The 14,462-nt window shown below is 41.8% G+C and overlaps 1 protein-coding gene across 7 annotated transcripts in view; it reads left to right on the forward strand.

The window, feature by feature from the left end:
* st3gal4 (ST3 beta-galactoside alpha-2,3-sialyltransferase 4) overlaps positions 1–14,462 on the forward strand; it is a 50,399-nt gene that overhangs the window by 15,553 nt on the left and 20,384 nt on the right. For 5 of the 7 annotated variants that reach the window (XM_056612101.1, XM_056612096.1, XM_056612095.1 and 2 more), the window contains 5 exons: positions 3,090–3,171; positions 11,779–11,859; positions 13,151–13,248; positions 13,816–13,873; positions 14,023–14,118. In XM_056612101.1, coding sequence (XP_056468076.1) covers positions 3,090–3,171; positions 11,779–11,859; positions 13,151–13,248; positions 13,816–13,873; positions 14,023–14,118 — 415 coding nt within the window. The remainder of the gene's footprint in view (positions 1–3,089; positions 3,172–11,778; positions 11,860–13,150; positions 13,249–13,815; positions 13,874–14,022; positions 14,119–14,462) is intronic. The other 2 variants (XM_056612098.1, XM_056612100.1) reach the window with 1 other exon arrangement.

Raw genomic sequence — 14,462 nt, forward strand, 5'->3', positions numbered from 1 at the left:
ATTCAAATCCAAATACGTTATTTCAATGCATAAATTTTCAGTGCTTAGAGTTCAATGGCATTTTATTTTCAAAATCCAGCACAGATTTACTTCCATAGAAGTGACTCAAACATTTTGTGGTTGAGAGGGCGTATCGGTTTCCACCATAGGTTTCTACAGGAAAAAATCGATGTGTGGATATGAAAAAATGGATATGTTCAACAAAAAAACAGTAGCCTAGGCTACATTCATTTCCCCTGATGTCAGCAATGTTCCACTTTCAGCTGGAATTCACCGGTACACTAAAACCACGTGTCTTCTTTAGAGATCCCTTTATTTATTCACACAGTTCAGCAGCGGCATTCATTCAGAATCAGAGCCCACATTAAAGCTGCATTCAGGACGACTATCAATACCCAGCCGAAAAATAGATGTGCTATAAATGGTTTTGTATGTAGCAGTCAGGAACATGGGCATAGTTGTGGAAGTGCTGGTGTTAGAAAACAAAGTTGACGGGAATTAAAGTGCTGCACCCTACTGTACAAACGTAGATTATTCATCACAAGAATTTTAATTCAGAAATTGAATAGGCTAATAAACTCTGAATTGTGAGATAAAATTCAGCATTCTGATAATAAAGTCAGAATACTTGGATAAAATCCGAATTCTGAAATTAAATCCAACATTAAAGGTTCATTTAAGAAGGTTCTCATCAGTCATTTGTCGCCTGGTCGTGGTGTCGAGTTTTTTTTAAAAGTAGTTCACTAGTCGTAGCGCGCAATCATTTGCAGTGTCAGAATTAGGAGAATTTAGTCACCATTCAGATTACTCTGACACTGCAAATTAAAGCGCTACTACTAGCGAACTACTTTCAGCGTGACTGGAGAGAACTTCCTTAAATTAACCTTTAATGCTAGATTTGCATGAACGCTATTGTGTTCATGGGAGAGTCCTTAATTTTTTTACCATTATTGTTTTATTAACAAATTTCTCCTACAGGGGATTTTCTTTTCTTTCTTTCTTTCAAGTTTATTTCGAATATGTAGACAAAACAAAAACAAACAAATTTTGCAAAAAAACAACAATAAAGCCATTCAAGAATGAATAACAAAAACAAAAATAATGATAGTAATAGTAAAAATAAAAAGCAAAAAGAAACAAGAAATAAAAATAAACATTAATGTAATGTAAATGATTGATAAAGTTCTATCTAGACTATTGAACAGAAAGAAACACTTGGTCATACTTTACACACTTTACCACAGCATTGGCCTACTGAATGCCACAGATATATTTTCAGCATTGGACTGAATGCCACATAAATATATGATTATGTTTTTGCACGTTTGCGACGTTTAAAAGTTCAGGGTATAAAGTCCAAGCATATGCCTCTACTTGTATTTCTTAAGCCAATAGCCTTTTGAGGCAGTGTTTTTTCTGAATATTAGTGTTAAAGGCCAATAATGCTTCCTATCATATGTTAGTTACCATGTCTGTGGACACATTTGTATGCAGTCATATGTAAATCTAAAAAAACAAATTGATTTATGATGGTGTAGCCATGCATGTTGTTTTATTGTTAATATGTCAATTTGATTTTTATTGAAAATACTTTGCATAGATGAATTATCCCCAAACTTGTCATCGTAAAACCTTTGAAATAAACATGACTTAACATGGCAGATACCTGTGTATTGTTTATCATATGCGGTAAGAGTGTAACGTTTTCAATCAGTACCTTAATAGAACCCACTTACAGTAAAATCACTTCTGATGGAAAAAAAGATGCGGATGAAAAACACTTTTCTTATCTATTGTTACTATTATATTGTTTAAAATGTACGCATATAGTAAAAATATATATAGCGTATAAAAAGTGGCTGGTAAAAAAGATGAGTGGCTGGTAGATCTTTAGGGTTAGGTCTCATGGTCTCAATCACCGGATCACTCATCGTCTCTACCATCATTGTTTGTAATCTAACTGCCACAGTGGCTGGTGGGCAAAAAAGTTAATTTCCATCCCTGCTTCACACACTCAGTTACCGGGCAGCAACGTGCACTGCAAATGAATGCTTACTTAAGATTGCTTGGATTCGGGGCAACATACAAAAACTTTCAGTGACGCGACTGTTGTGAAGGAGTGCTTGAACGCCGCTGCCGAGACGTTACTTGAAGGTAAACAAAGTTATGAATTGTGTGAAAAAATTAAGCAAATCCCAATGTCAGCTGCAACGACAACCAGAAAATCCGAAATGTTATCAGATGACGCATTGTCACAGCTGGATGTGGCTGTTCAGAGTGCCCCATCCTTAGCCATTGATGAGTCTTCAGATGTAACAGATAATGCCCAGCTTTTGGTTTATGTGCGATTTTTTCATCAAGACAAGAAAGAGATCTGTGAGGACCTGTTGGGTCTAACACCAATTGAGACACACAAAAGACGAGAAGATATTCTTGAGGCTATTAAGGAGATGCTGTCAAAGAGGGGGATTGATCTAACAAAGGTTGTCTCAGCCACTACAGATGGAGTACCTGTTTTGCTTACTTGAAATGTAGGCCTAGTGTACCTGTTTTGTTTACTTGAAATGTTACTTTGTCTTACCTGTTTTCATGGTTAAAAGTAAGCTATTTGGAAATTGAAAGTAAATACATCTGAAATTATAAGGAAATATGCCGTGTTGATTGTATTTGACAAAAGTAGGCTATTAGGACGTGGTAGGTTAGCGGTTCGGACCTTTCTTGGAATGAATTTTTGTCTTGTTAAATTTTAATTGTAGACCCCTGGTCTAGAGCATATAACCGCGTTGTCTGATTACAGTTTCATCATTTTCACCAATTTACCAGCTCTTGTTTTGAAGACCGAATCACCGCGCCATTCTTTTCAATGGGAATTGTGACGGGGGGGTGGGGGTAAATCCAGCAACTTAGAGGAAACCATCATAACAAATACTGCTATCAAACTTAAATGGCTTGGGAATACACTTTAACTCATTCAAGTGTTTCCTAACATGTACCCCTTTCAAACGTCTTCAATGAACTTCAAATTAATGTGGTTTCTCTTATATCTATTGTGTAACATGCTGGCCTTTGCATGTCTTCTTTCTATCTAGGATTGTGGTTCAGGCTACTACTGGTGTTCCTGTTCTTCCTTTCCTGTGTTACTTCCTACTTCATATACCCTGTTATATCAAGGTAAACAGCGCCGGGAACAAGTTCTCTATTTTAATTAATCCTTAACAATATATTATCACCTTACCTGGGGGTAAACTTTTTTTGAACGGTTTTGGGATAGTTATTATCCACAGACTATCTAAGAAAGAAAGCTGAATCCTAAAGACGATATTTGTTCATTAGTTAGCTTTATCTGAAAACATTGAACATTGCTTTGGATTAAAGTATCTCCTAGACTGACTAAAGATCCAAATGGCCTGCCAGGCTGAGTATGAAGGAAAGTTTCACTGGGTGGATTAAGTCATGGGTGGATAATATCTTCAAACATAGTTCTTCAACAAAGCAGTGAAAACAGTCAAATTTCACCTAAAAGCGCCAAATTTGGCACAGATGTAGCTCAGGTCATACTGAAATGATTCAGCTAGGGCGCCGGAGCCAATGACCCTTGGGGCCAAGATGGCGGCCAAATCCAAAATGGCCACTGCCTGAAAAGGGTTCCGGCCATAACTTTTGAACCACATGAGTAACAAATACAAACTTTATATATTTTTCAGCTTAATTGGTCATGGGAAACACATATGAATGTTAATATTTATGAACTAGTGCATCTGGATCCCTTATTCCTCCAATTCCAATATGGCCGCTGTCCAAAAAAAGCAGTTTTGGCTGCAGTATGGGGCCTTACAGCCCATTGTTCGCGCAAATTCATCTACATGCACCAAATTTGGCACAGATGTAGCTGAGGGCATACTGAAATGATTTAGCCAGGGCGCCCGAGCCAATGGGCCCTGAGACCAAGATGGCTGCCAAATCAAATACGGCCGCCGTCTGAAAGGGATTCGTCCATAGCTTTTGAACCAGATGAGATACAAATACAAACTTGATGTATATTTTACCTTTTTTGACCATAGGAAACCCATTGGAATACTAACATTTATGATTGGCTATATCAGGACCCCCCAAATTCCCTAAATTCAATATGGCCGCTGACCTAAAAAGGTTTTTTGGCTAGAAAATTTGAACCAAATGCGCTACAAATGAGGATGTGGTGTCTATTTTTTTGTTTATTGACCACAGGAAGTCCATTGGCATATTTATATTAATGCTTGTGTAAGTCTGTAACCGTTTTCATTCAAGACTGTAGTTGAACAACTTTTTTTAACACAACTTTGAAGATTATTCTCAGTGTTGATTAATTTCCTCCTGAAATGCTTTCAGTTTACCACAGGTGAATACATTCAAATTGTAATCATATTTGAAAGAATAAGACACAACTATTATTGCAAGGCAATATTTATTTTATGTAAAATTGTTAAAAGAATAATATAGTAAATTTGTCTAAAACTCTTAAAGGTTTGCTTAGCATAACAAAAAAACAGCAATAACATAAAAAACAACAGTGATCTCAATCACCGTATCACTCATCGTCTCTACCATCATTGTTTGTACAAGCACCCTCACATGCACATTACAGGCGTCTCCAAGATTAGTCCAGTAAGGTTCCCAAGTCTTGCTCGGAGAGTCCCGATACCATCCCCATGCATTGAACTCTGGGATATCTTGCTGGACAGAAGTTGCCTGATTCCAGTAGAAACTGGCCTGCAGCAGTGCTCTTTTAATGTGCTGAATCAGTGCAGCTTGGGTGGGAGGCAGGTTCTCGAGGGACTTGGTACCATTCGAGAAAAGGTGATGTCTAGCTTGATCTACGCAGCTGGAACTACAGCTCTTGCTGTACATGATGACAGCCATACGCTCCAGTCTTTGGACATGGACGTCATTGTTGATCTGTTCAGGGTCCGGGGTGAGGGTAACCAAGGATTCCCCCATGCTTAGACACATGCTGCCCATGTGTTACAGATATACGAATGAGGCTTGGCTCTTTCTTCTGCAAAACATTTATTTCCTGTTGGAAATATAAACAGTTTACTTTAGAGATGCTCTCTTTAGCGTAGCATACATTCATTAGCTATACCCATGTACTGTCCTACTTCGGCGCACCGATGCCCAGCCACCTGTAAGGCCTAGAGCGCCCTCTGCTGGTGAATACAAGTTTGTCCAGCCAATAATGTAACCCTTTCAAAATACCTTGTGATAAGACAGAACCTGTGTTAAGCTTGTTGACTTTGGCCTAAATATTGAAAGGGGGGGGGGGGGCAAATAATCCTATGTCTTTTAATACACAGTGCCACACTCTCCCCCACTAAGTTAAATGTCACCTGACATTTGCATAGTGGGCCCACTATGCAACTTTGGGAATTTCTTCGCCGTTTTCTTGGTTTTGGCACGCACATTTCTCTACACAGCGCCCCCTACAGCTTCGTAGTAGATATTTTACAACACTGTCGTAACAACTTGTTGACGACCCTTCCCCATGCATTTCTACGCGAGCCATGTGCATTTGTTTTCAAAGAAGCCGGCGAATGCGTGGAGCCATGTCCGAAGTAAATGTTCATAAAGTGTAGGCAAGGGTTAGGGTTAGGGTTAGATTATAATTGTTTTATCTTAGGTTGAACAGAAAAATCAGTGTGAGAGTGTTGGCCAACATAATAATCTAAATAACCAAGAACCTGGATTCGGGGATTCAGTCTGTATCTGGGGGACGAGACAGACGAACAGCAAAACACTAATGGAAACAAAGGTGTTTATATGGCTGCAACCAAGCAAGCTAGAAACATACAGGGCTCTCAACAAAACGGTCGAGAAAACAATTTTTACAGGGCTCACAACAAAATGGTTGAGCAAACACATTTGTACAGAGACTATCAACATCAAGAATACCACGAGGACAAAGTTCACCCAAGGGTACTTTCAATTTCAAAAGCAACACGGCCAAGTCGGAGTCTGATTTGAAGTCTTCATTTTCTTTCAGTTCACGCTATTCCTGAAAAGCTTGCCCAACGTTTACTCGTGTCTGGCCTCTCTGTCGGTCAGCCTCCCCTTTCTCTTCTTCTGTTCCTCCGACATTGGGTTTCTCTGTCTCTTTTTAGACGGCTGATCTATGATGAATGTAACAATCCCTTAGTTACTTGTGTTTATATCGAGCCGGTTCCGTGTTTGGAGGTCTGTGCCGCAAAGCAATTCGTTACTTCGCGAGACCCGAGACTCCCGCGAGAGTGGGCGGCGGGTCGCCGGCAGAAACATATTCATTTTCTCCGCCAAGATGCGCAAGGGGGAGTTGAAACAACGAACAATCGAACAAAAATGTATAATGGAACCATCGCAATGACTCCTAGCCTGTTATATTAAGGTAAATCAAGCCAAATTGCCTCGCAACTGGCTGTTTATATCTAGCCGGTGCCATGTTTGGGTGTGTGTCTGTGCCGTAAAGCATTTTCGAAACTACAATCTGACTACATTTTCGAGGAAACTTCCGCCGCGTCACATCCGGAAGCGCTCGGTCCGAACACATCAAGTTGCATATGCGCTTTTTCACTGTAGAGGCCACATGGGAAAATGACACACCCACCAATCGACCCAGAAATGGATGCAGAACCATCAGCATAACTCTCAACCTGCATACTTAATGTAATTTTGGCTAAAAAAGTTGCATAGTGGGCCTTTAAGGCATTATCAATGTTTTTAACAATGGGGGGAAGTGAGCAAATAGGTCAACGGGTTATTGTCTGTGTACAACACAAATGATGTAGCGTGGAACAGGTAGTCGCGGAAACGTTCACAGATGGCCCACTTCAACGCCAAAAACTCTAGTTTCACGGAGTGCAGATGATACCTCTTTTCTGATGGACTTAAGGTGCTGGAGCCATACGCTATCACTCTCATCCTCCCTTCCTGTCGCTGATACAAAACAACTTGTGATGCGTCACAGTGTAACACGAACGGCTCCGTGAAGTCTGGATATCCCAGAACAGGAGGCTGTGTGAGTGCATCAATCAGCTCACTTAGTACTTCCTGGTGAGACCTTTCTTTTTCTCCACGGCTTTCTTGTGTTTTTGGCCTGGTGGGTCTGGGTTGTGACTTTCAGGGTTAGGGACAGTAGGGACAGTAAGCAGGTTGTACGATGGGTGGGCGATGCGGGAAAAGTTGGGGATAAACGGTCTGTAGTAGGAGATAAAACCCGAGCATTTGGCGTATATCCCCGTGGCAGGTGTTTTTTCCTTTAAGGCCCTCACCGGAGCCAACTCTGCGGGGTCCACGGTGTAACCCTGTCCTGTCACAACCTTGCCGAGAAACACCCTGGCCCCTGAACATTTCGCATTTCTTTGGGGTCAGCTTTACACCATGTGCTTTATAGCGATGGAGGATAAGGCAAATATGCTCTAGGTGATCTTCGAAGCTGCTGCTGTGCACTAGGTTGTCGTCCAGGTAAGGGAGACATATTGTGTCTCTGAGGCCAGCCAAACAGTGCTCCATGCTCCTCTGGAATTCTGCTGGTGCAGAGCTTAGACCAAAGGGTATGCAAACCTATTTGTAGAGCCCCCAGGGTGTGATGAAGGCTGTCAAGGGGCGGCTTGCCTCATCCAGGTAGTCCGCGTGGTAGGCTTTACCCTGGTCCAAGACTGAGAACCATGAACTCCCGCCCAGGGCATCCAGCATGTCTTGAATCCCTGGTATTGGATGGCGGTCTGGGACTGACTTGCGGTTGAGTTCTCTGAAGTCGCAAAACAGAGGCGCAGACTGCCGTCTTTCTTGCGGACACAGACCACTGGCGACGAATAAGGGGATCGTGATGGTGTGATCCACCCTTTGTTCAACAGGTCCTGCAGATACTCTTTAACTTCATTGTGAAGAGGCTTTGGGACAGACATGTACGTCTTTCGTACTGGCTGGGTGTCGTTGAGGTTATTATGCATCTTGAGAGTTGGTATGGAGCCTACACTGTCTAATGCAAATGCCTCACATTCCTCTCTCAACACTCTCCTTACCGCTTCTTGTTGCCCCTCTGGGAGTTGTTGGAGGTCCACAGGTGGGTCCCAGGCTGTTGGTCTCTTGACTTGCTCGTTGTCAGGCTGTGGTGTGTTGCTTGCCTTGCTGGACTTGAACTCTGTGCTGTCTTTACTTTCAGGTGTTTTGCTTTCTTTGGTCTGAACGGTTGCTGCATACACTGTCTTGACTGACTCCAGGTGTCCTACAACTTTATGCGGTCCAGGTAGATGGTGTGGTCAGTGGTGTTGGTCACTGGTATGGGTATGTAGGGCACTTTGCGTTCTGGGACACGCACGAGGACCTCGCTGTAGGCCACGCCTTTTGGTGGGGGGTTGAGTAAGTCGGGTGAAAAAAGCATGTCTTGGCCCCTTGCTTGTGAACTCACATGTGCCCGTATGTAGACCGTAGAGACTTGATTAGCGGGTAAAGGCACTATTTTTCCCCCTGTACTAGCCATACCATTTGGACCTGATCCACTTTTCTGCATCAGTCTGACCACATTATGAGCGCTCCTCACTTTTATGGCAAAAGCTTTACTCATTTTGTGGGCCAGATGCTTTCTTCCACCTTGATTCTTCCCTTCGTTCCGGTTGATAATGGCCTCGATCACATTGTAGCCTATGATTGGGTCACTGGCAATAGCTGGGCACTAATATTGGCACTTGTAAGTCACTTGACATTGTGGGGTCACTGTCTAGTCGGAATCTTACTTCAATCCAGCCAATGTAGGGAATGGGCGTGTCATTGGCAGCAAGCACAGTCAGCATCTCCTCCCCTAACAGCTCTGATATAGGTCCAATGACCGCATGGGGAAGGTGGTTTAGTCCCCAAGGCTCATTTACTATGCTGGACTGGGCCCCTGAGTCCCACAGTACTTTGACTGGGTGATTGTCCATTAAACAGTTCACCATGCATCGGTTTCCCACCAGGCTTACCAAGGGCGTAGGAACCGGGGGGGGGGCGGAGGGGACGTGTCCCCTCCAATTTTCGAGACAGGCGCATTTGTCTCACCCAAAAATTATACCTCAAAATATCTGATGCTTTTATTTTGAAAGCGCAACACAGCGTCTTGTCACCGGCCCCATGAATGGTGTTGTATGCCCCCCACGGAGCCTTTAAAGCCTGATGTCCACCGGGGACGTAAGCGCCGCAGAACGGCTGCGCCGCGGTCACCGCTGCTGATCGCTGCCACTCTTTTCAATTAAACCCTTTCCACCGGGCGCGCTGCGTCCCCGGTGGAAATCAGGCGCCAGACTGTTTGAGATACGGGTGTCTGCAACTAGCGGCAGGTTAGAGCCGTTAAGATGAAAAGACAGCAGCAGCGTAGTTTAAATGATTTCTTTCTCCAGGGGAAGAAAAAAACGAAAGGAAATGTGAGTTGGTCATAATTTTATCCAAGAGGATAATTATATTTTCAGACTAACTAGAGTTGTTGATGTTGTGATCAACATCTGACTCTTGCTAGGTAAAAGTTGTTATCATGAAAGTTACTAGTCAACGTTACTAGCCAGCGAAAATGTAGCAGACTTTACAGTAAAGAAAAGGACAAAAGCGATTTGATTAAAGATGACTGTAAAAAGAACATTATTTGGCATTATTTGTTCTGGATAATGTAGATGGAAAGCTCAGTGAGCAATTTAACCAGGATGACTTGTTGACTTTGCAAAAGTTGGAAGAGACACTTCTAAGTGGAGAGATTGATGCTATTGAGAAATACCCAGAGTTAAACAGAGAGTCACTTTCAGTGCAGCTTTCTATGTTTTGCCTGAACTACTCATTTAGCTACAGTGCAGAGGCTGCAGGGATCATTCGTGGATTGCCTGTAGAGGTACTATTTGGGCAAGTGGAAAACCTGGTCAGGTTGCTTCTGGTAGTCCCTGTTTCATCCTGTGAGGCAGAGAGAAGTTTTAGTGTCCTCCGCAGGCTCAAAACCTGGCTCCGGTCCACAATGTCTCAAAACAGACTCAACCATGTTGCTGTCTGTCATGTCCATCAGGATAGACTTGACTTACTGCACAAGAAGTCAATTTGCAAGCAATTCGTGGCTGCAAATGACAGGAGGAGAAAACATTTTGGCTCTTTTGCCTAGGCCAGTGTTTTTCATCCTTTTGTGTGCCACGGCACGTTTGACACTGTTGGATAACACTACAGTGCTATCTAGCTTTTATTTATATCAAAACTACACAGCAATTGATATTTATCCGTTCATTACATCCATTCTAATGTCGTTTTAGTTTACCTTAATCTTCACACCCCAATTAGTTCGTGGAAATGTGGAAGAATATCACACACTCAAGAGTAAAAGCAAGTTGGTGTATATGTTACAATTCTTGATGCTGTTTTCCCCTTCTCCTCTTGCCGGCACTTTCTGCAGGCTCTCGCTGTCTGCATTGGTCCAAGGGGGCGGTGACTTGTCTCCATCACAGCCTGAAACATTTGTTTCATTTCTGTCGAGAGTCCGGACCAATGCGTTTTTATGGCCGTTGGCCCCAGCATGTGCAAGATGCAGGAATATTCTTGTATCTGCTTCGGGATGATTACAAGGCTGAAGGGCAGACATGTCATACCCTGGTCTGTTGCAGAGTACAGCATCTTTCTTGGTGGAAAGCAGGAGTTTACCTGACATGTCATGCTTGGATATATACAAGTAGTTCTTCCTTGTTGTCCTCATTTTTCGGGAAGTCACTGTTCCAGTAACTGGATATGTATCAAACACAATATCCAATCATGCGACAGATTCATAGCTCATGTGTGACCTCACAAACCCAGCAATATTGGTGTTAACACAGTCATGGAATGTTTTTTGCAGTAGTTGGCTGGACCATTTCGACCATTACAGCACCATCGAGCACAACTACAGTTGCATCTCTAACTGCTGCTACTGCTGTTTATTTTTTAACCTTCACACATTGAAGAATGTCTGACTTTGTACCACTGCGTAAACGCCCCTAGTTGGAAAGGCTGGGGGACATAAAGCAGGATATCTTTTTTCTATTTTGCAATTGTAGTCATATTAAGAAAAAAACACCTGGTAAAAAAGTACACCTGGTTACTTAAACGAGAAAGTAAGTTGGTAGGAAAGGAAGTAGTTGGTTAAACACTGTTGTTGGTCATCTTCCTCTTTCAACGTCTTTCATCTTGCTCACAAGCATGGAGTAGCACTAAACAGCTGCTCCACCACAGTCCATACAGTCAACTAGTATTCTCAATATTTGCTTAATATTGCCCAAATCTATGACAGATTGGATTTGGGGCTCCACATATACCCAATCACAAATATAAATATTGTTTTTTGTTTCCAATAGCCAGAAAAGTTGAAATATATATCAACTTTACATTTGTATCTCATCTGGTTCAAAATATGCAGCCAAATCCCTTTTCAGGTGACAGCCATATTGGATTTGGAGGTTTAAGGGGTCCAGATATACTGGATCATAAAATATAAACATTTCTATTTTTTTCCCATGATCAATCAAGCTAAAAAATACATCAAGTTTGTATTTGTAGCTTCATGTGGTTCAAAAGCAATATGGCCGCCAAGATAGCCATGTTGGATTCGGCCGCCATCTTCGCCCTGAGGGTCGCTGGCTCAGGCGCCATTGCTAAATCATTTCAGTATGACCTGAGCTACATCTGTGCCAAATTTGGTGCTTCTAGATGAATTTGTGTGAAATGACCTATTTATGTTCTTTATCCCCCCAACTAATTGTGAACTGCATCTTGAATGTACTTTTTTTATTTCAGCTACGAAACATCTCCAAACAGCAGCATGTTGCATTGTGACAGCTTGCACATGCAGCACAAGTGGGAGAGCCTCCATCTAAAGTGAGTCATGGCATGTGGGGGAGCCTAGGCCAGTGTTTACATTGAAGCCAAGGTGCCAGCCACCTTGGACATTTGAGCTCTCTCTCTCTCTCTCTCTCTCTCTCTCTCTCTCTCTCTCTCTCTCTCTCTCTCTCTCTCTCTCTCTTTCTCTCTCACTCACTCACTCACTCACTCACTCACTCACTCACTCACTCACTCACTCACTCACTCACTCACTCACTCACTCACTCACTCACTCACTCACTCACTCACTCACTCACTCACTCACTCACTCACTCAGTCACTCACTCAAACTGCCGATTAGCTGGAGGATGTATTTATTAGCATTCCTACAGTGGTGTTTGTTTATAAAAAAATACCTTCTCCACCTGACCTTAGACCTGACTAGTAACACAGACAATAGTTTGAATCGTGTAGCTTTAACCTGAGAGTTTAACTTACATACTGCTGATATAAACCATGGCTGTTAAAAGACTTATTCAAGCAAGATCAATGAAATATATTCATACATATATATATATATTTTTTTATTGATCTATGTATATATATATATGTATGGGTTAATGCCCGACGAGGTGTCCATTATCAGGAATTAATGGACGACGCGGAGGAGTGAACCGTCCATTAATTCCTGATAATGGACACCTCGAAGGACATTATCCAGCTTATACCATGGTCACTTGCAGAATAAATTAAATTAAGACAATTAATTTATATTTTCATGCGTTCTACAATCCAAATATAACGTTTTTCACAAGCCATGACTTTGTTTCCCTGGTAACGCATGAGGGTTTGACTAATTCCTGGAACAACCATTACCCTCCCATAAGGTCCTTATGCAACGTATCGTTGTTCACTACTCCAGTAATTAGGACGGACCTTAGCTACGACTTGGCAACGGGAGGTATTCTAGTCCGCTCAGCTATGCGCCAAAGAGCTAACGTTATGCATTGTACATATTTATAATTAGAAATTCGTCCCAGCGTTTATACCACAGTTACTCCTGGGTCTATAGCATATAACTGCGTTGTCTGATTACAGTTTAATGCATTTTTCACAATTTACCAGACAATTTGACTGGAACTACTTAGCAGGTGTCCATATATCAGGAGATAATGCACAACCTGCAGCCAATCAGAATCGAGTATTCCCCCAGACCGTGGTATAAATATATATATACATATACACACATGATTTATCTAACACTGCTATGGCACAAAATGGGTGCAGTTCAACCATGTTCTTTACCATGCAATTATTGCTAATACCTAGCCTTACCTTTCCTTTGCAGCATTAGCAGGCTGTCACATCTCTTTCTAAAAGCGGGGGATTTCTTCTGGCAAGAACATCCCTCAGATCAGGCTTTACCTTATGGCATTAAGGGCAGTGGTAAGTCAGCAGTCTGTGTGCTTGATTTGCTGCGCATAACATGATCCTTCATGACAGTTTATTTTAATCTGTACCTGAATTTCAACTGCAGACATAAATGGAGGCTTAACATTTCATAAAGGCCCATAATGGAAGGCAGGGGTAATTTCTATGACAGTCTTTTCTGAAGTGTTGGCAAGCCCGAAGTTGAAGAAGGACAAAGCTTTTCAAAAAGTGGAATGGTCTGAAGCTTCGCTAGGCTGGAGCTTTTTTATCTGTCAAAAATCAATCACAGTGCTATACGTAATAGTCTATTCAGAGGAATGTGACTGGACAAAATACTTATTGGTAAACACCGGTGCAGGCATGTGTCAAAATCAATTTCATATAGCCGATTACCAAAATAAGCAGAAATATACTTTTGGGTGCAAATATATTCATTAAAAACAATCCTCAATTAAATATATTTGTTTTGTTTGTCAACATTGTGGAAGTGAAATAATTAAACTACAGGTAACCTAAATTAACCTCAAAGAGCCCACATTTTATTTTGTCAGATCTTTAATAATAAATCTTGTTTTACCCTAGAGCAACTGCTGCTGAAAATTCTTTCAATTATCAACCAAAATGAGCCAGAAGACATTGAGTAAGTCCGAGTTACTTTGATTATTTGGTTAATGTGAGAACTCATATGAATCTATTTTCTCATCGTAAACCTATTTTTTAAGAACAAAATAACAAGTGTGTGTGTGTGTGTGATATGCCTACCAGTTTGTTTTACCTGTGCTTCAACAGCCTGGAATGCAGAACCTGTGTCGTCGTCGGGAATGGGTTTTCCATTATAAACACTTCTCTGGGGGGTGTGATCGACAAGCATGACGTGATCATTCGGTAAGCAGAGGCAGTCTTGGGAAATGTTGTACCCATGCTGTACTGCTATGTTATCATTATATAGGGGTTGTTTATTATCATGTAAAGACTGCCTCCGTTTCTGAAGTACAGTAGTATCAGAATTGTATCGGAAGTAATGGTTACGTCTAATTCCACCCACCGGTTTGGGGTTTTGCGACCAATTTTGCAACCATAATTGTATGCAAAAAACAGGATGCCGTACTACAACCGGTCTCGTTTTGCAGCATGCAAGCCATCATGTTTTTTTGGCCTGTTCTTCCCCACAATTCTCTGCGCAGCAGAAGATATGTCACATGAACTCTGGATCTGATTACGAAGGATCT

Source organism: Gadus chalcogrammus, chromosome 16 (genome assembly GCF_026213295.1).
Source record: "Gadus chalcogrammus isolate NIFS_2021 chromosome 16, NIFS_Gcha_1.0, whole genome shotgun sequence".
Taxonomy (NCBI): Eukaryota; Metazoa; Chordata; class Actinopteri; order Gadiformes; family Gadidae; genus Gadus; species Gadus chalcogrammus.